The sequence below is a fragment of the Balearica regulorum genome, chromosome 1, assembly GCF_011004875.1.
Source record: "Balearica regulorum gibbericeps isolate bBalReg1 chromosome 1, bBalReg1.pri, whole genome shotgun sequence".
NCBI lineage: Eukaryota > Metazoa > Chordata > Aves > Gruiformes > Gruidae > Balearica > Balearica regulorum.
The window spans coordinates 123,395,599-123,418,151 of NC_046184.1; the positions used below are offsets into that span (position 1 = coordinate 123,395,599).

At 38.4% G+C, this 22,553-nt stretch overlaps 1 protein-coding gene across 6 annotated transcripts in view; it reads left to right on the plus strand.

Annotated features, from left to right (window-relative positions):
- The window catches only part of CASK (calcium/calmodulin dependent serine protein kinase), a 221,754-nt gene that overhangs the window by 37,635 nt on the left and 161,566 nt on the right, over positions 1-22,553 (plus strand). For 4 of the 6 annotated variants that reach the window (XM_075773699.1, XM_075773684.1, XM_075773709.1 and 1 more), the window contains exon 2: positions 22,248-22,360. In XM_075773699.1, the coding sequence (XP_075629814.1) occupies positions 22,248-22,360 (113 nt within the window). Of the gene's footprint in view, positions 1-20,770; positions 20,845-22,247; positions 22,361-22,553 lie in introns of all 6 variants that reach the window. The other 2 variants (XM_075773692.1, XM_075773728.1) reach the window with 1 other exon arrangement.

Here is a 22,553-nt window from a genome sequence, read left to right on the forward strand (position 1 = left end):
CTACCTGAAAGGAGGTTGTAGTGAGGTGGGTGTTGGTCTCTTCTCCCAAGTAACTAGCGAAAGGACAAGAGGAAATAGTCTCAAGTTGCGTCAGGGGAGGTTTAGATTGGATATTAAGAAGATTTTCTTCACCGAAAGAGTGGTCAGGCTGCCTGGAGAGGTGGTGGAGTCACCATCCCTGGAGCTGTTCAAAAAACATGTAGACGTGGCACTTTGGGATATGGTTTAGTAGACATGATGGTGTTGAGTTGACAGTTGGACTTGATGATCTTAGAGGTCTTTTCCAACCTTAAAGATTCCATGATTCTCCCTGTCTCACTCCTGTGGCCACACAATGCCAATGCCAATACAGAGAACCTGGAGGAAGTGCATGCCTGGAAGGACAGGATTTCCTCATTTGATGACTACCTATATAATGGTTCATCTTAAAGCAGTTACCAAGCCATAGTCCAGGTGGCAGCTGGAGTCACTTCTGGCATCTCCCCAAGTTTTCTGCTCTTGAAAAAGGTCCAGAGGTGCAGTAGAATGCAGGAAAGAGTCATTGAAGTCTTGCCAAAGTAATCTGCTTGTGTGTAAATGAGGTGCATACTTGTCTAGCCAGGAAAGCTGTCTGCTTGTGTTGTGAATTCATGTTAAGTAATAGGTTTTTTTTAATTGGTGCTATTTGGTTTTGACCCAATATGGTACCTAAATTACATTTAAATTACAGTAAGGCATGTATTAAAATTCTTATACCTTTTTTTAAAATAAGTTTGTGTTCTGTTTGTTATTTGATGCATTGAGGGCAGAAAATACGCTTTCAAATAGAATGAAAGCATTTATGATCTGTATTTTAGGTGGAAAGAAGCACTCTGAACTCTAACATGTATAAAATTGTTAAATAATACAACATAGAGTGTATTTTTTAGTCTTGATAAATATCATAATGCCAAGTCATGCATAAGCATTACGTTCTCAGCTTTGCTAATTACATATCCAAGAATTACCTTTTTGTTGTAATTTCTGGATAGCTAATTGGCTAAAGATGCTTTGGCCATAAATTGTTTTATTAATATTTAGTCTATGTTTGCTAAAATTCTGAACAGTACTTGCAAAAGCCACTTGTCAGTGGCAGCAGAGAGATGGTTATTGAGGCAAGGAGGTGATAGAAGCTGCAGATACTGGCAGAACCTGGAACTTACATTTCAAAAACTCTTTTAAAGAAAAAACAACTCTTAAGTGTGAAAATAAATTTCTTACAGATAATCTAGTTCAGTACTTGTGTGTTGAAGCACCAGAAACAACACAGAACTGATTGATGTTCTTCAGAGAGGAACTGAATATCCTGCAAGTGCTAATCTTAGTTGAACTTGTTGATAATTGTTTGAAGATTTGCAATTTAATCTGTCTTTTTTTTCAACCCCGTTGCTTTGCAGAGCTATGAATACAAATGCAGCAGAGCCAGTTGGTGAAGGAGGACAATAGTTAATGTGCTAGAATATTTGACTTCCGTGGCCAACTTGACTCTCTCAACTTGTTCCTGCCTTAAGGAGTTGTCCTGTTGCAATATTTGCGTAGGGGACTGGGGTGAAGAAACCTACTGTATAGACAGAGATTCAGTATGCCCAATGTTTGATTCTAAATAGCCCGTTCTGAGTTTGGCAGGAGAACGATTGTAGATGGGGGTTAGAGGCCCCTGCAGATATTAGTAGACTGCTGCTCCTACAGCCTGTCCCATGCATAACCTGCTCTTCAGTTGCTCTTGGGAAGAAGGTTGCTGGAAAGCAGCCAGTCTTGAAACACTTCTGTTCAGATACAGTATGAATCTTTTTTCACCTTATACTGAATTGTGAAGACTATTTAACTTTGTCATTCAGTCACAGTTTAATGACTTTAGTGTGGCTTATGTTGTTCTTAAGGTGCAAGGAATGATGTTATGTGTAAGGCAAGCAGTCAGCTTAAAATCAAAAATCATGCATTTCCAGTAACTGTAGTTGATAACCTGTGACTGTAATTTTTTTCCAATTTGGGGGTTTTTTTGAGTGTTTAGCTGTTGTGGAGAACTTTTTTTATTATGTTACAAATATGTAGATTATATGGCAAAAACAATGTACTGAAACTGTAGCTCTTGCTAATAGGAAGTGCCTCCATTAATAAGGCAATACTAGTCAGTTACTGAAGGAGCTCTTTCTAAAGGTTTCTAGAGAATACGGTAGGTTTGGGTGCTGCAAGCTGGATAAGAGAACAACTGTCATAGTTCTGTCAAACTTCAGGACCGTACAGAAGAGAAGAATTTTAAGAGCTTGCTATGAAGTTCTAATTTGAATGTCTGAGCAGATTTTAATCTGTTGCTGTATAGGCAGCTCTCTTTGTTTTCATAGCTTTCAATGTAACTTTTGCAAAAAGTAGAAGGGTAGAGACAAGGAACATCATGCATTTGTATTTCCTTGTTGTTGGTAAACTTGTGATATCCGTGCTTCTTTCCCAAGTGTACGTGAAAGCACAGGAGCTAGCTTTTTCTCTGTTGGTATCACAGGACTGCTTAAAATTCCGAATGAAAAACTCCATAAACTGTTTTCTTCCCCCAAAGTGGTCTTACTTGCTCTCAGGAGAGCAATTGGAAACTTAATTTAGTCAGATTATGATGTGGCTTTTAAAATGTTTGGGGGTTTTCAGATAAAAAAAAAATATGGGGATTCTTCTATATAATATTGGTAGATGGCAAACTTCTATAGCTCTGCATTTCACTCACGCCTCCTGAAGAATCGAGAGGTGAAGGAGCAAAGTCCCCTGTGATTGTTTTCTGCATACTAAGGTTTACCTGGGGAGAGCGAACATGAATACCAGATATCATTGCATGCCTACAGTATGCTCTTGTGAATATATATACATATCAACATAGAAACATAACTGATTTTCAAAGCCTTTAGCATGCCTTTTCTGTAAGAACTTCAGAAATTAGACTTCTGTGGTACTCAGTTTTATTTATTTATTTTTAAATCTTGCTTATGGATTTTAATAACTATCAGCTGTTCAAAATAGTCTGTATTTAACATGTATTCTTCTGTTTCACTTCTGCTGTCTGTAGAGGAACTTTTTTTTTAAACTGAAATTCAGTGCCTGGTGTTCCTAGATAAAGATCTTATGCACAACATAGAAATATTGATTAAAATATTCGTGTAGGATTGTCTTTTGTCAGATTGTGGTCTGAAGCTAAACCTTTTTCAATAGATGGCAAAGACAGATAGGGAAACAGAGGAGATGGGATATAACTGTGCATTCTAACCAAAAATCCAAATCTGTGCTTGACTAAAATACAACAAAGAAAGTCTTTATTATAAATCATGAATATAGACTTTGCAAAACTAGAACGAGCTCCTTGCATTGCTGTTTAGTTTGCAATTTGTAGAAGAGTTTTCCGTGTGCTGAAGACAGTTATTCTTGAGAATTACCCAGCAGTAATTGCCAGGAGGAATGGTAAATTTCAGTAATGCACTGAGTTTACAGTTTTATTGGGATTTAATTTTTTTAACTTTCTGGAAAAAACAAGAAAATTTCTATCCTTGTTTTTCTATTTGTACTAATGCACAGATTTGAGCTAATGGGTGAAAAAAGAACGTAGGACAGCTAATTAAAGAGGTTTTATCACTTGACAAACTGACAAAAGTATCAAAGTTAATCCTGCTGAATTGTTTTTTGCTGTTCTGTGAAGCTAAATATTGAGGTGCTTCACAGACATGAGGGGGGGTGTGTGTATATGCATTGTGTATATGTATGCCAATTTATATTATTAATAATCTACTCAACTACTGCAACTGAAACTCTGTGGAAAGGCTAGATCCAGCTTGGATATCTCCTTGAAGTTGCTATTATTTTGAATAAGTGTTTTGAATATTACAGCAGTTTTGCCAGGGAATTGGGCATAGAAATTCCTCATGGTATGCAGGAATCACTGCGCTAAATATGTTGCCACAAGTTCATTTTAATGTGAAACTTCGTTTAGTGCTGTCAACCTATAAAGTTTCTGTCTGCAGGGATATTGCTGGACTTGTAATGAAGCCATGATTTGTTATAAGAGATTGTCTGGGGATGCCACAAACACTAAATCAAGCTGGAAGCTAAAATACACAACTAAGTTAGGTGCAAAACTCTTACACTGACAGTTATCTGAATCCCTTTTAATTCTGGTCTTGCAAGATGTCCAAGCTACTTTCTGACATAAGTTGGTTTTTGATTTTTTCTTTTGTTGCTCTGTATTTGCCATCATTCTTTGATTTTTATGCCTAGCCAGGTGTGCTAGTAAGCTACAAAAAGCTTACTCTCTTGCTCTCATTTCTGTGCCAAAGTCTAGGGTTGTGATACTGCTTTTTGCCTTGCTCCTTTCTCTTGGGATCCTGAATTCTGTATCTCATGGTCCTGCAGCAAAGGCTGTCACCAATCTTTAGGAGTTCTTTCTTGTTTGTGAGTGTCAGGTTTCAACAGACCATCTCCCATCATCGGTTCCTCAATCACTTGTGTCAGGAACTTACCATCAGTGTACTCCAGAAACCTCCTGGATTGAATGCACCCTGCTGCTTTGTTCCTCCAACAGGTAGCAGAGTGTTTGAAGTCCACTGTGAGGACCAGGGCCTACAACCACAAGGCTTCTTCCATTCTCTGAAAAAGACCTCACCTGCTTCATGGAATAGGACCTCCTGGAGGACATGTCAAAACACGTGGAAGGCAGGGAGGTGATTAGAGACTTTACCAAGGGCAAGTCATGCCTGACTAATCTAGTGGCCTTCTGTGATCAGCAAACAAAGGAAGAGCTACAGATGTCATCTACTTACACTTCTGTAAGGCCTTTGATACAGTCCCCGACAACATTCTTGCCTCTAAATTGGAGACATGGTTTTGATGGATGGACTGTTAGATGGATGAGGAATGGGTTGGATGGCTGCATCGGAAGAGTTACAGTCAGTGGCTCAATGTCCAACTGGAAACCAGTAACAAGTGGTGTCCCTTGACAGTCCATCCTGGGGCCAGTACTATTTAATATCTTCATCAATGGCATAGACAGTGGGATTGAATGCACCCTCAGCGAGTTTGCAGATGACAGCAAGCTGAGAGGTGCAGTTGATTGGCTAGAGGGAAGAGATGCCATCCAAATGGTGTGTGAGGAAAGGAGTATGCCTGTGCAAACCACATGAAGTTCAACAAGGCCAAGTGCAAGGTCTTGCACCCAGGTCAGGGTAATCCTCGATGTCAATACAGACTGGGAGATGAATGGATTGAGAGTAGCCCTGCAAAGAAGTACTTGCGGGTACTTGTGGACAAAAAATTGGATGTGATACAGCAATCTACATGGCAGCCCAGAAAGCCAATCATATCCTGGGCTGCATCAAAAAAAGCATGACCAGCAGGTCAAGGGAGGTGATTTTCTCCCTCTGCTCTCATGGGACCCCACGTGGAGTACTGTGTCCATTTCTGGGGTCCCTAGAACAAGAAAGACATGGAGCTGTTCGAGCATGTTCAGAGGAGGGCCACGAACACCTGTCCTGTGAAGAAAGGCTGAGAGAGTTAGGGGTGTTCAGCCTGAAGAAAAGAAGTCTGTCGGTATATAAAGGGGGCTTTTAAGAAAGATGGAGAGAGACTTTTTACCAAGCCCTGCAGTGACAAGAGAAGGGACAACAGTTTTAAACTGGAAGAGAGTAGGTTTAGATTGGACCTAAGGAAGAAATTCTTTACTGTGAGGGTGGTGAGGCACTGGAACAGGTTGCCCAGAGAAGCTGTGGATACCCCATCCCTGAAAGCGTTCAAGTCACGTTGGATGGGGCTAGACCCACCACCTGATCTAGTGGAGGGTGTCCTTGCCCATGGCAGGGGGTTGGACTAGATGACATTTAAAAGTTCCTTCCAACCCCAACCATTCTATGATTCTGCATTTTCCTTATCAGGCAGTCCATAGCAGACACCCACCACACGGTCTCCCATATTGGTTGTATGCTAATCCTCACCCATAGTCTCACCTGACGACTCAGTCCCAAGGCAGAGCTCCATACATAAAGCTGCTCTCTTACATAAAGAGCAACTCCCTCTCCTTACTCTCCCAGCCTGTCCTTTCTAAAGCCTTGTACCCACCCATTGCAGCACTCCAGTTGTGTGAGCCAGCCCACCGTGTTTTTGTGAACCAAATGAGACTGTAGCCCAGCACCTGCACGCAGACTTCTGACTCTTCATGTTAATTCCCCATGTGGCATGAGTTATTGGCCAGGCACTTCAGAAAGGCACCTAGTTGTGGTGATTTCCCAGAAGAGGTATGAGAGCTGTTCCCATGCTGCCCTTATTTATTAAGCTTGAAACTGTAATAAGCTTATTTATTAAGCTTATTACAAGGTCTCTGCTGTCCGTATCACCCTGCTCACTTTGGTCTTCATTTCCCTTCCTGTCATTCCTAGTGTAAAGTTCTCCTTTACCAGGATGACCACCCTGTTGGCAAAATTGCTTTTTGCCTTCCTGGGGTGGAACCTATCACTTCCTTGATCCTTGAAAAGGATCCCGCGCTTCTAAAAGCCAAATAAATTCTTGTTGCCAACTTCAACTACACAACCAGTTGCCCAGTTAGTGTGACTTAAAAACTGCTGGGTAGGTGTTTGAAGGGAATAAATACCATCATAAGCTTTGATTAAAGTTTTGGACATGGGTTTTGGTTGTGTTTTTGTTTTCACTTGTACATGTTTCACTCTAAGTATTGGGTGTTGGATATTTATAGTTTTACATCTTTGCAAGTAGGGTTGTGCAGTTATTTGAAAACCCTGCCAACAGGAAGTTGCTTTCTGTGGTTGAGCAATACTCTATTTACTATCTGCCATCTATAGCACTTCTTTTTCTCTCTCTTTAAATTATTTTTACTAGAGAAACATAATGAAGAAAAAATAGTATGATAATTTGATTTCTTCTTCCCATTTCCCTCTCCTCCATTCTCAACTGCCAGTGCTTTTCTTCTTGTTCACTTTTTCCTAAGTGTTGCCTTTCTTAGCAGTTAACTTCTGGTTCTGTTTTGTATAGCCCTAATTCATCTAAAAATATGGTTAGACTTAAATTTACAACGAAATTTCTAGTATGAAGCAGGAGGGTGCTATGTTAGGGTTCTGTAGCTCATGTTCATATATTTAATCCAAAAGCAATTGGCAGTTTGAAATCCTAGTTTTGTTCAAATTTGTAACCTCACTGTTTGAATACTTGGGATTCTACATAGTTCCAAGAATGTGCCATCATCCAAACCGTAGTACTAGCTGAATTCTCTATTTTTGTCTTTCTTTTTGAAAGACAGGGAAGTTAGTGTGGATATGTGCTTATTCCTTTGCGTGCATATAGCCTAGACCAAAGCTGGAAGCTGCATTTCTACTGCTGGGCTCCTTTCTGGTGACAGCAGTAGCAGCTACCACCACCTAATGGTAGCCAAGCAAGCTAAGCTTGGGAATGCCTCAAATAGGCAGCAGCGAGTTTCTTACTGAGCAGTTTCCTAATTTATTTTTTTTAGGACATCTACCAGTGTCACTGGATTTTTATTTTTTATTTTATTTTTTAAGAACATCAGTGCACAGGTGGTTTGGTGCTTTGATATAGTAATTTAGGGAATAACTTTAATTCAGTGGTCCAAATCAGGGACCACAGTATTTATCACTGCAGTAGAAATCACTTTTAGTTTGATTTGATTTAGATTGATATAACTGAAAAAATACTTCGACTTTTTGCTTGTTGGTGTGAGAATATGTAAGGAAACAAACTGAGACCTAGTCTTGGACCCAAAGTTTTGCTCATCTGCCTCATTTCACTATTCAGTCCTTGAATAAAATAAATAAAGGGCAGCTGGAAACTGGTGAAATGTCAGATGCTGTTCCTGACCTGGACCATGAATTCAACTTCCTATTTTTGTCAGCATCTGAAAGGTCAAATGATCACCTGCAGTAGTATAGGTTCTTTCACTGTGTGTATCTTAAATGGTCATGCAGAGATGGAGTCAATGCTCCGGTTCCTGCTAATTTCATAGTTCCAGGAATAATTTGTTGTTTCATCTTTTTAAAAAAGCAGTACTAAAAACCTTGTCCTGTCCTGGCAGTTGGCTAGCACCCCTGTGCTATCTTCACATTGGTACTGGCACAGACTTTAGTACAACTGTGTCTCGGAGCTGACTGGGAAATTGATCCTTTTTTGTAATGAAAAAAAGGAAAAATATTAAATGTGGCTTTTAAGTAAAGGCTTTACATTTAGTTTCAGGTTGCTAAGAGTTCTATTAAATGTTTAGCAATTAGAAAAATAATGTTGTGGCTTTTCTCAGTAAAGAAATTGTGAAATGATCATATAATACATTGTGCTGTATGTGTGTTAATAATTGTCTTGTAGGAGATTATAGTTCATATAGGAATAATTGTGCTGTGGTTAATATGAGGTATTTTGTATTGTAGTTGTTTCTAATGCCAAGATCATGCTAAGGAGAAACCTTTAACTTTGAATTAGCACATGAAGAGAAGAGTTGAATATAGAATTCTTGAACAATTGTTTTACAGGAAGCTGGTGTCTCATGTTTAAATACTTAGTGTATTTGTTACTTTTACGAACAACAGTGGTTAATTTTCCTGCTATAATTATATAACAATATCTCTTCCAAATATTTAGTAAGGTGAATAGCTCTATTTAGTTTTAAAGTTTTTTCTTGTAGCTTTTTTTTCAAGACCTCTTTAATTTTTTAAGTTTGATAACATTTCTAAATAAACTACTAAAAAGTAACTTCTTTAAAGTTTAGAAAAGGCTGAACTAGTACAAATGGTACAGACTAATTTTTTTTTTCATAGAGATATTTAGGCTGTTGAAATGCAATCTGTACTTAAAAAAAATTACCTCCCCATCCCAAAAAAAACCTCCAAACCCGAACACCACAAACAAAAAACACACCCTGACTTTGAACAATAGTTTATATGCATTACATATATATAGAAATACAAGGAACTACTGTTGGGAAACCTAACAGATCCAGACAGAAGAAAGAAACTGAATTTTCTTATCTTCTCTGGGTCAGATTATTTATTCTAGTACATTGTTGAAAGCTTCAGATTTCAAGAGGTTAGAATTCATTCATTTCTCCACTGGAGAAAGAGCTCAACAACCTTCTATAAATACCATAACCAGAATTTTTTTTCCCAGTATTCAGCTGAATGTTCTTAATAAGTCCCATAATCCTTCCGTAATTTAAAATATGAATTGCCCTAAAGGCTCATGATTTGAGTCATAAATTTGATTTCTGAATTATCGGAAGTCTTCCAACATCTTTAAAAGAAAACCTCAAGTATTTATTTTTTCCTTCACTTCATACATGATCGTGATGACAGCTTATGAAATTTAATACTAATCTGCATACTTTCAAGACACACAAGACAGACTTTCTTTTCAGGATACTTTTCCTAACACATGAATGTGTTTGGCAGTTTAGGGGCCAAACCACTGTAAGAAGTATAGGAAGCTATTTGTCTGTATCAAGATTCTTCGGATAATTTAGCGTTACTGATCAGTGCCGCACCAGAGAACTTTCTCACTTAGAAACTGTGTCTCTCTTGCTGACCTCAGTAACTTCTATTTATTGGCTCCAGAGGATCTTGTGAGTTAGTATGCACACAGAAATATCCTTGAGGCTATGATTTTAAGTGACAGCTAAACTGAACTAAGATTATTTATATTTTTTTAAAGCAAAATTTAAATATTAAGCTAAACAGGAAGGAATTTTGATTAAACTGATTACCAGAATAAATTCTGTTTAGATTCTGGTATTGGTTTTGTGAGAGATACCAATTTCTGTTATATATGTATGTGTGTTTTAAAAACATTGTTTTGTTTGACCATTGCTGTCTTTCCAGTTTGAGACTTAATTATTGTGTAGTGGTACCAAATTAAATGGGAGTTTTGTTGTTAGTCAGGTATGGGGAAGAGAGAGGCCCTCAAGGAATTTCTGAACCTTTTGCATATATTACAGTATAAAGGTGATACATCCTCAATTTTGAGGAACTGTCATATGTTATCACAGACATAACAACAGCATTTAAATGAGATTTTGGGGGGGGGGGGGGAAGGTTACGTTTCTTCTCTGCTTCTGTAGTGGCCCATGCAAGTTGAGCGTACCTTTCTCCATTGTCATGAACGTGTAGGAAACTTGTGATTTTTGTAACGCAGTGGTGTTGGGGCAGCTGAATTAGTGGTGGTGTATTCCAAGCAATGAGAAAACCTCTTCTATCAGTCAGATCTGCTAGTGCTTCCCTCTCACTTCCCTCTTGTAGTTTGGGTTGCTGGTTTCATTAAAACAAACAAAAAGATTACAGTAAGATAAATGTGAAGTATTCCATGTTGGACTGAAGAAGAAATAAAAATGGGACATTCAAAGAGGAAATAGGGAAAAAAAGTGAAGGTTTGTCATTTGTCAGTTTTGGATGAGTTGTCAGATTATTTTAAAAGACAAAACACTGAATTGAACTGTAGTGGTTAACCTATGCTTTTTTTTGATGCAACGTTTGAAGATACTTGCTGCAGAGGAGGATCTGGATATCACCCAGAAAGGAAAAAAACCCAAGGAGTTTACTAGTGGAAATTATGAACTTCTAAATACAGGATCCACCACTTGAGAGTGGAAAAACTAGTAACCAGCTTTGGGGTAGGCTAAGGTTGGAAACAACTGAGAAGAATGCAGCTATATTAGGTGGCTATATGATGTGCATGTGGAGAAGGCAAGTACAGGATTGTACCAGGCACAGTATTTCAGCAGAGAAGAAAGCATCATTAACATTGTGCAGACTTTTGCTAAGACCTCATCTGGAGTCCTACTCATGGTTCTGGTTGCTTTTGTTAAGAAAAATTAAAACTGGAACAGATGCAGGGAAGAGATTCTGAAATGTGAGTGCTGTGGTGGGTTGACCCTGGCTGAGGGCCAGGTGCCCACCAGAGCTGCTCTATCACTCCCCTCTTTCGTTAGACAGGGGAGAAAAGGTACAATGAAAAAAAAACTTACGGGTCGAGATAAGGACAGGGAGAAATCATTCTCTAATTATCATCACAAGCAAAACAGACTGAACTTAAAGAAAGAATTCATCTAATTTATTACTAAGCAAAACAGAGGAGAGGAATGAGAAATAAAATCAAATCTTAAAACACCTCCCCCCACCCCTCCCATCTTCCCGGGCTCAACTTCACTCCCGGCTTCAACCTCCTCCCCCCTCAGCGGCAACGGGGAGTGGGGGTTACGGTCAGTTCATCACACGTTGTTTCTGCCGCTTCTTCATCCTCAGGGGGAGGACTCCTCTCATCGTTCCCTGCTCCAGCATGGAGTCGCTCTCACGGGAGACAGTCCTTCATGAACTTCTCCAACGTGAGTCTCCTCCACGGGGTGCAGACCTTCAGGAGCAGACTGCTCCAGCGTGGGTCCCCCACGGGGTCACAAGTCCTGCCAGCAAACCTGCTCTGACGTGGGCTCCTCTCTCCATGGGGCCACAGGTCCTGCCAGGAGCTTGCTCCAGCGCGGGCTTCCCACGGGGCCACAGCCTCCTTCAGGTGCCTCCACCTGCTCCGGCGTGGGGTCCTCCACGGGCTGCAGGTGGAATCTCTACACCCCCTCATCCTTCCTCCATGGGCTGCAGGGGGACAGCCTGCTTCACCATGGTCTTCACCACGGGCTGCAGGGGGATCTCTGCTCCGGCACCTGGAGCACCTCCTGCCCCTCCTTCTGCACTGACCTGGGTGTCTGCAGAGTTTCTTACATCTTCTCACTCCTCTCTCTGGCTGCAAAAGCTCTCTCTAACTGTTTTTCTCTTTCTTAAATATGTTATCACAGAGGCGTTGATGGGCTTGGCCTTGGCCAGCGGCGGGTCCATCTTGCAGCTGGCTGGCATTGGCTCTGTCAGACACAGGGGAAGCTTCTAGCAGCTTCTCACAGAAGCCACCCCTGTAGCCCCCCCCCCCCCCCGCTACCAAAACCTTGCCACAGTGCATTTTGTTAGGCTTGGCAAAAATCTGTGAGTGAGAGAGGAGGAAGTAGTGTGTAAGCTCAGTTTTGCTAGCAGGACTAATAGATACGAAGTGGCCATTCATAATCTTAAAGTGGAAATTTAAAATAGAACCACAGTGCAGGAGGGAGAGATCATGTAGGGAGCAGTTAATACATGCAAGTTCACCTGAGGGCGTAATCTCATGAAGGAATTTTTGGCAACAGTGGTGGCTGACATATTCCCATTCTTCTTTCTCATCTTGCTCTGCATGCTGTTATCGAAAGCACTTGTAGTTGCAAGACAAACTATGCACAGTGGAGCCAGCTATATGTGGATTTGCCTAAGACTTTCTCAGTTAGAGGAGTTCCTTTGCTTCATTGCATGAGTGCACATATGCTATATTAGTGCAGGTCCTACGGGTGTCTGTAGGACCGTATGAAAAATCATTGTGGTCTGAGACTAGATTCACTTTTAGCAGCAGTGCTGCCTAAGCACTCCCTGTGTCCTAGCCATTTGTTCCTGGTTTTGACTGTCTCAACACAGCTCTTTGTGTAGCCATGCTTTAGGCTAAATCAAGCAACTGCTCTGGATGAAAAGTAACACAGTAAAAATAGGGAGAAGTGGTTTGCGGGGCGTATTTGGTGGTTTTTGTTTCTTTCTTGATTTGGCTCAGTGTAACCATGCCAGAGCTGTTTCAGGATGACACAATAGCTGGAGGGGTTGCTGGTCTGGCCACTACTGCTGCTTGAAGAAATGCTAGTGAGGCCACAGCCTGAGATGGAGCAAGGCTGTGTTAATACATGAATGGGATAAAAAGGTTCTTTGAATGGGAAAAGAGAAAAGTAATGATCATTGTCTCTGGCTGATGAGACTGAAGATACTCTACAACCTTTCTCTATTCTTTCAGAGGCAAAGCTATTATTTTTAATATAGTCCCTTTTGTTCCTGTGATTGAAGTGCTCTTTAACACATTTGTTCTTGCTGCTTTTCTTCTCTCTGTTGAATGATTTCATACCTAATGTAGTTTTATAATTTTTTTTCCCAGATTTTCCTCACTGCCTCCTGATCTTGGCTCTAGGCCTTTCTTCACAAAGAAGAGAAAGGGGCAAAAGATTTGGTCAGATATTCAAGGAGTCTGTTAGGAGAACAGCATCAGTTTTTCTGAACACTTTTGAACTGACGCTGTTGATTGAGCTGCTGGTGTGTTGTATTTTTCTGTGAAGTGTTACAGAATCTTAGAACGTAAAAATCAAATTTCGGGGATTTTGATTCCATGCTTTTATTGCACTATTTCCAGTGGGAATTTATCAGTGAACAAAGCTCTCCTTATTTCCCCCTTTCTCCTGTTCAAGAAGTAGGTTTTGTGCTTTGATTACCAATCTCCACCTGCCTTAAATCACTTCTTGCGTGAGATGTAGATTCTCACCTACCTTAAGGTGAACCAGAGAGAGAGGAGAGTCATATTTGTCATCAGTTTCTTGAGTTCTTTACTGATGAGGGGACAAAAAGTTTCATCTCAGCTTAACAAACCAATTTTCATTCTTCTTTCTCACCAACAGTTAAAAATAGCACCATTTTCTGAGACCCTTATAATTATTTATATCTTGGTTAAGAGAATGTCTCATAATTTACCTGTGTATGCTTAGTACCTAAATGCCTTAGAAATAATTTTTTGTTCCTTCTTTCATCCATCAGGAAAGGGGACAAGTAATCAGTCACTTTCTCGAAAACTGAGGCTGCTAGCGTAGTGGTTTAGATCTATGTACTGATTTAGGGAAGTGAAAATAGTGTCCAATGTCTAATCTTGCAGCAAAAGCAAATTAGTAGTGAATCATTGGAAAGAGATTATCAAGGGAGAAATGAGGTAAAAATGGAATCTGTAGAGCCAAGAGCCTGAACTCTTTAAGGCGGCTGTTTAGGAGTTAGTTGAATTTGAGGTCTTGAGCCTTCTCTTGCAAATGACCTTTAATGAGTTGAAAAATAGGACGTCAAGGAAGATGTGAGAGCAGCCTCTTGAAAGAGCTATTCTGTGTCAATAGCTACTGCTTCTGTTTAAAACAGTCATCATACTTCAGTATCATCCAGACATGAATTTGAAGTGATGTACTGTAATCTTACTCTAAAACCCCCTCGATCTTCTGTAGGTATCATGTGGCCCTTCTTGTGGAAGCATGCCCCTCAGAAAGCTACCTAACAGCTAATGACTGGTCTTGTTCCAAAAAGCTTGTAGGTCTTAACAAAGAATACACTTACTATTGCTATTCCTGCTACAGCTGCAGCTTGCAGACCAGCTCTTTTAAGACCATGAAGCCTATTACTACAATAATAATTGAAAGCAGGATTTGCTTGTCTGTATGCTGAGGTGAACAATTATTTGTTAATGGTTGTTTTCAGAGAGTGAGGTAGTTTCTGCTGTTTTCTTAAAAAAAAAAAAAAGTAACATGGTAGTATCATTTTTGATAGCAACAAGTAGATGTTCTGACAAAATGTATTAAGCATGTCCCTTCCTCTCCAACCAAAATGATTCTATGAGTCTATGAATAAAATGGGAGAATTTACAAGGATAAGGTCAGTGTTAACTGATAATGATGGAATTCTGAAAATGAAGGGTGTTGTAGTATATGTGAACATAAAAATATTTGCTAAATAGCTTGCATGTGAAGAATGTTGTTTGTGACTGGTGCTGAAATTTTTATTTCATGGTAATAGAACAGAAAATCTAGTCAGCATCTTATCTCAACGTTCTTCCTTTCCCACCCCCTCGATATCTTGGCCAGTCAATGTAAAATAAGACTTGTTTGCAAACTACAGATACATTAATGATATTTTTACCTATCAGCATCTGTTTATAGCATATGTATGCCTGAGAGATTTGGTAGATAGATACCTCATATATTAAAATGTAGAATGACTGATAAATACATTCTAGCTTTTTTGCATGACAAGAAGAAAAATCAGGCCACACAAACTTACCATTTCTGTTGATAGAGGTTACAGTTAAAGATCCCTCCTTGCAGGTTGGAGACAGAAGAGACAGGGTAGCAGAAGAGATCTCTTTCTGCCAGTGTTGTGCTTTTATAATGACAAAAACACCTAAACAAGCTTCTAAATTATACACACAGATTCACGGATTGGAAGGGGTTGGAAGGGACCTCTGGAGATCATCTAGTCCAACCCCCCTGCTAGAGCAGGATCACCTAGAGCAGGTTGCACAGGATCGCGTCCAGGTGGATTTTGAGTATCTCCAGAGAAGGAGACTCCACAACCTCTCTGGGCAGCCTGTCCCAGTGCTTGGTCACCATCAGAGTAAAGAAATTTTTTCTCATGTTCGAGAAAATTTTAAAATGTGAAGTAAATATTTTTTCAGTATGTCACATAAATTCTAAGCATATGCTAAGGTTTTCTTGGGGAGTGTTTCCCTTTCACAGTTACTGAAGTGGAAGGAAAGAAATGGTTAAGAAAAAAAAGGGGGGTGGAAGGCTGGAAGCTCCTGTTTGCTGTCTCTTTTTCTCTGGGTCAGCTCTGCCAATGTTTTGGCACTGAACGTAATTGTGTGGTGGTCTTTTCAATTTTAGTTTTCGTTTCCTCCCTTTCTGCATCAGATAAGGCTTTGAGGAGGGCTGATAAACTGGGTTCTAATGACACCGCAGTGAGGGGAACATTGCTGGAAGGGCAGGCGGTTGGAAGGAGGACCATGACTGGGTTTCTGGTCCACGCAAGCAGCTGCTGCTTCTGACTGGAGTTGCACTGAGCTCTACATTAGAAAGACTGACTTAAAAAGTCACTCTGGATGTCTAATTAGCTCCTGTAGTGCACTGCATTGATATGACTCTGCTTTTTTTATAATGTTTCCCCACCCTCACCCCCCCATCCAGTATTTCTACATTGAAAAACTGAAGTTTAAATTACTCCAGGGTTTTCTGCCAAGTGTTTTCCCTGAAGTTTTGTTCCTATATATAAAAGCTTGCTTAAGCCTTTAAAATTGACGGTGGTTGAATATTTTTAAGCTGTAACAATAATTTCTTATAAATCATGTTTTATCACTTAGCAAATATTTTTTAAATTCTTTAAATGCTATTATTTAAAAAAATACCTGTCACTTCCAAATCTTTTCTTGACTTTAGTTTCACTGTTTTTAAATGACCCGTTTCAAACCCTACTACTTTACTCAGTAGCCCTTCTCCAGTTATTTCATTATTTACAAAAACATTAGAAAGTAAAATCTACATTCTACTCAAATATTATGTAAGCACTATGACTTTCGAAGGTGTTTAAGGGATCATGTCTCAAAAATGATCATGAAGGTGAAGGAAGACTTGTGAGTTGTTGGAGGTTTTTTTCCCCTACCTTAGAACCACAGCTTCGGCACTCTGTATATTCTTTTTTCTGTTGGATAAATATTAGAAAGTATGTATTCAGACTGGGCTGAGATCCAGTGAACTGCTGTCTTGTGCTTTGCTGTTTGTATGTTTTATCCTAAAGCTGAGTTAAAACACAGACTTGTTTTTGAAGATGTGAATGTTGAAGCATACCTGTGATAGAAATGTTGCTGCTTGGGAACTCTGTTTTGTGACTTGTTCTGGGATATCTGATTTTCTAAAGAAGTATCAGGTCTTCAACCCAAATTGTTCTTTTGTGCCACAGTCATGATAATGCAGTATTTCATTTTTTCCTTTGAGAATAAAGCAAAAAATGTCCTCCCAACATTGCCGGTGATGGTTTTTTAAATGTGGATGCCCTCTAATCTGATGCGCTAGTTCCCAGAGAGGTTCAGTCACTGTTTCAAGCTACAGTTCCATGTGCAAACAAGCTGATATAATGACTAATTGCAGGTTTAATTAATCTTGGAAATTCTTAATTTTCAAAAGAGGTTCACTTCAATCAAAGGGAAAGTTAAAGAACAAGTATATATTATAAATGACATGGATGAGTGAAGAGGGAAAGAGATCTCTTTCGTTAAATGTGGTTGTAATTTGCTTTCTTTCCAACAATTTTTCTCAATTTGAATACAGTTGTTTTGGAAGTATTAACCAGATTTGTACAAAGTAATGCTGTCTGCTGCTTAGGTAAGCAAATGCATAGGCTTTAAATGAATAAATAAATAAATAAAAATATAGGTATGTATGTCTTTTCTTCTGTCACTTTATCTGTATACATTTATAGTATCTTAGTGCAACAAACCGATATAATCCCTTTTAAGAAACATTGGTCTTACCTTTATTCAACATTTTAAATGGAACTTTAAGACCTGTATTGCCTGTTTCAAGTTTTTAATAGTTAAGCCCTGTTAAATAAGTGAAAGGAATCAAAAGGCCTTTTACTTATAAATTGAAGCTCATTTTTAAAGGACTGCTCTCTTCATTCAAAGAGATATTCACTATTGTTGATTTTACTGACAAAATGTTCAACTTGTGTTTCTTTCTTCTTTTTTTGGTGTCTGAAATTAATGAAACTAAATTTGAGAGCCAAAATGCATTGGTTTATATTAAGTTCCTCAAAAAATTATGACTCACTTGGGAGAGATATTAAGCAAATTGTTGGTGATCTGATATGTAAATAACGTAAAATCTCAGGTTTTGGGGTTCTGAAGCATAGGGGTTCAGAAAGTGTCTTTATAGCATCCATCAGTAGGAACTCCATTCCCACAGTTCATTCAGGATATGGGGAGGGAACAGGCTGTAGTTACTGGTTGCGAGTATTTGTGCTTCTTAGGAATCAACAAGGTATATTTTAATCACAACCAGTTCTCGTTCTTGCACACCAACATGGATTGGAGGAAAAGGGAAAGGAAGCAGAACAGATAGATAAACCAGCAAGATTTTAATATAATAAAATAAAGTTTGCAAAATACCAATTTATGATCTTTATCCTTGAACTCCTAATGACATACCCGAAGTAAAATAATTTAAAATGAAGGAGATGATAAAAAAGGCTTTGATGGTCTCAAATTTTTAGGATTTTATTCTAATTCAAGTGTTGTACTCCTTCAGGAGTATGAGTAATTAATAATTGATTTTCCTCAAGTTTATGTCTAGCTGATATAAAATTAACTGTTCTGTGCTAGACAGTACAGCTAATCACCAGAAAATAGTTTCATTAGAATAAAGGTTACATCAGAACCTGCTCTGCTTACTCAAAATTTTGGAAGCACAAAAAGAACTGGTTATGAGGTACCTCTTCAGCATTCTTATCCACTTTTTTTTATGGCCTACATGTAATCAATAGCCTCCTTGATAGTGTGTCGTAATCCTTTGATTTCCATCTGCAGTAGACAGCAAAAAGCAGCATGCATCCCAACTTCAGTTTAAGAAAATAACATTTTGCATTTTGGTATACGTTTCAGGCAGGACTCAAAGTATTGCAGGTGTTAGACTGTGCTGCTGCCAATGTTGACAAAATATCAGTGAAAAAAATCATCCGTCCTTACTACTTGCATATTTTAGTGATTCTCATACTTTGAGCTAGTGTCATCTGTTGTGTGCCTGCTGACTGCAGTGGAAGGTTTTGAAAGCTTGAGGGGAGGTGGGAGGATGCGGCTGAAATCAAAGATTTGCGTATCTCAGCAGGTGTGTCTATTAAGGGTAGCACAGAGAGAAATGTACTATAAAACACATTAAATTATAATTTTAGTTTGTGTGGCTGTTACAAGATGAAGTCATCTTATGCAACTTAGTTCCTCCGTTTTAATAAATCTGATCTATTGATAACAGTTTTGATGATCTGTATCTAGAGTTACAGTTGTTCCTCCCTCTATCTGCATCACCTCTGTATTTTAGATCTGTATAATTTGAGCTGCAGAGTTAGTAAAATGAGCTATAGAAATTGTCATTTAGTGATGATGTGATGTATGTTTCCCCAGTGGCAGACATAACTGTTGAATAGCTTCTTGTCTCATGTGAGAGATGAAATACTCTAGTCCTTTTCCTGACTGAGAAGAGTGTGATTTTAGTGCTGAGACTGAGGGTGGCCTGAAAGACTTTTGTTACTTAACTTCCAAAGAAGGTTTGAAACTACTGTGTTAGGAAGTACGGAGTTTTGTTTTCTGACTCAGATTAGATCGTATCACCGTGAGCTGTTACAACTTTATTTGTAAAATTGCTGTGTTTCATTGCAGCTGTGAGGAAAAAGACAAAAAACTGTCTGCAACCATAATTTATTTGAAACTTCCTTTCTGTTACTTGGCATGTGGAAGCAATGTTGTCTGCTTAATTGATGAGGGCACCTCTCATAAGTTTTTTAAAGTTACCTGAAATTGGAAAATGCAAGCCTTTATTGTGCTGCTGTTGCCATGGAATGTATTCACCTAATGTATTGCCGTAACATACACTATGTTGAGGCTATCTGTGGCTTGAATATGAGAGAGCTAGTTTTGAAAAAGTTGGAAATCTGAGGCTTGTAAGTAGCTGAATCTTCAGGTTATGTTTAAAAATCTTTCAATTTTGATTTGAAACTTTAAATTGGTGTATTTTTTTAATAGAATGACTTCATTGTGGACATCACTGAATTCTTGTCTTCAGTGCTTTACAGCACCTTTAATTTACTTAAGTGTCTTTGGCATTCCTCATTCTAAGTAGAGAAGGCTCTGTTAAAACCATAGCTAAGTTTCAATATGGCCACAAAGGTTGAGACTGTACAGATGTTTCTCGTACCCTGTCTGTTACAGAACTGAATAAAATGCTTAATTCTTTTGTCCCAGACTTAATATGCAGGAAGCAAATCGCTCAAGTCAGAGTTCTAAAATGTTAATACATAATGGAAAGAAAACAGTAAGTCATGGTTACGAGAGAGAAAGGTAGGAGTGATCACAAGTCTGATCCCTCTTGGCGCTGCAGCTCGTATGCTCCTTTTTGATTTATGATTCCTTCAACTATCTCTTCTTGGCTGCTCAAAGTATGTACACATGTTCAGGTGGATGGGCAAGCTCTCCAGCCCAGACTTGAGGAAACCAGGAAATCTAGAAGTAGCTTCATCAACAGCAAGAAATATTTATATTCATAGAGTTTATGTGAATGAACAGAGGTCAGAGGTCTACCTATAAACAAGGATATGGTCTTGTCAGGTGTCTCTACACTCTAGTTATCTACCATTCTGTATCAGATTATGTTAAAAGCATTATTTAATGTCTTCAGAAAGGCTTTGTGTGGGGAAAAAACAAACAGAATGAAAAGGAGGATCATTTTAATGAAAGCTAAACTCTATTTAGTTTCTAGTAATTTATGGCAATTGTAAATGAAGACAAGTATTGCCAATGGTATTCCAAGGCTGTGGGCTAGTTTTTGAAATGTTTTTAAATTACCGTAAGTTAAAGCTGTTTATACTATTTTAAAGCAATTTTACTTCGACAGATGCTAAAAGAGTAAGCAGAGACTTGGGATAAGAAGGTGACACTGGTCTGTGTAAAATGGGACTTCTTAATAAAATATTACTTTCTGAAATGCGGGGGAAGGATTCTAAGTCAATAGCTGTAGTCCTTCAGATGCCAGATGAAGTCAGTTGAGCCTTTTGCATTTACAGATTTAAATGGTTTTCTATGTATTAGAGTCTTAACTGAACATCTTAAAAATATCTCTGGTAACTGTTGGTAAAAGACCAGATACTGAGTAATAGTGGGGTGTGGATTCAGAGAAAATAGCCACCAGTATGGGGGATTTCGTTGTATGTTAGGACCAAGGAAAGAGGAAAAAAAATATGTTTTCTCGTGTAGTTAGTTCTGTTTGAGCGCATCAGCATAATTCATATGCATATAGTTGTGCTAATAACTATTTTCCTTGTTTGTGAATATTTAGATTGTGATTCATTGACTGGTTTTGGTATTCATGTTCTGTGTCAGAAATGATCCTATTTCAAGAAATCTCTGCAAGTATGTTGTTTAAAGAGTACAAAAATTGGATTTTAGCTATGGGAGTACAGATTTGGTAGTGTGATGAGTGACATTGTTTGAATCATGTGGTATGTAAAGGAGTACCAAAAGCCAGTTATAAAGATTTGTAAGCGCCCTCAGAGGGACATTTCTCCCTTTTCAGGGAACCTTTTACTTTGAGAATGGTGTTGCTTTGCAATATTGTTGCTCAGAAACCTGTAAACCAACTTTCAGTTCACTGGTTGGATGGAAGAATTTGTCTTTTAAGCTGTATGTAAGCATTTATTTCACTCAGTGGGTGAATGTTCACTCAATAGATGAACTTCTGAACAAAGGCTCTTTCCATCCTCAAATTTTCCCTTACGTCTTTTTGAGAAGACTTTAGAATGGATTTCTTTACAACTATCATGTCAGTCATTAAACAAGTAGCAGTAAAAAAGGATTGATTTGCCACAACTATTGCAGTCTTGAAACAATCCTATTCTGTTTTCATAACCTATTAATTTCTCATGTTTGAAAGCTTGACTTAGTGTAATTAACTGATTGCATTGTTTGCTGTTGGCATTGGATGGAAGATTCCATATTTTAAGTCAAGGCACCAAGAGCTTATATCATCTACTAAAAGAAGCTTCCAAAAATGCATATTGGTGGTGATGGTTTTTAAAAGGTTGCATTGTTCTAACTCTTTGTTTTGGCAACTGCCATCTCAATTTTGAAAAATAACTAGCTTTTTACTAGTTGAGTGCAATACTGACATCCGTCTGAATTAATTTTAATAAATCTTTTTATAGTAACTTCTGGGGGGGATTCTTTAAGTGTCTTAGATGTGAGAAAATTATAAGCTTTTGTGGAATTTCTAAGTATTATAATGGAGGTTGTTTATATCCAGTGATGTCAAATAAGCTCAAAATAAGCCTAGTTTGTTTAAAACAAACAAATAAAACCAAACAGTATGTCCCAAACAGCATGACTTAACAATTCTGTTACTGTTGAACTCTAGCTTAGGACTGAAAGCAAGAATGTATTTCTTGTCTCTATTTCCCTCCCCAACCCCCATTTGGATTATGCATCAAAATGAAGTCCACTTAAAATTTAATAATAATAATGTCAGTATATTACACAAGATTTCTACGAGTATAGCCTTTCTAAAGTGGCAGGGTAAGTGAATATGTCTTTAATATAAGAAAATACAAAACTCATTTGGTGTTCTTTACACTCGTCTGTACTTAAAATGATTAATTTTACATTTAATGGGCAGCAAGGATGAGAGGTATAAGCTTCTGTATAAATATTACACTTGAATGTTGGAATCTAAGCTTTCTTTAGAAATAATGGAATTGTAGCTCAATGCATAAAAAGAGAATGGGTTATTTATTGCTGCTTTCTGTGTTTCTATGTTTCAGGGGTCCATTCAGCGTTGTGCGGCGATGTATCAACAGGGAAACAGGGCAACAATTTGCTGTAAAGATTGTCGATGTAGCAAAATTCACTTCAAGTCCTGGATTAAGCACAGAAGGTAAGAAAAACAATTAAGCAAATTCTAAGCAGACAGGTTTTTTGATTTTTCAGCCTTTCTTGTGTTTGCTTGCTTTGTAAGATCCTTTCTGTTTTATATTTTGTAGAAGTTTCAAAGCAAGGTCTTATATCTCACATTTAACTTGATTTAACTTAGTGCATACATTTCTAGTCTTTAGTAATTTCTACAGCTA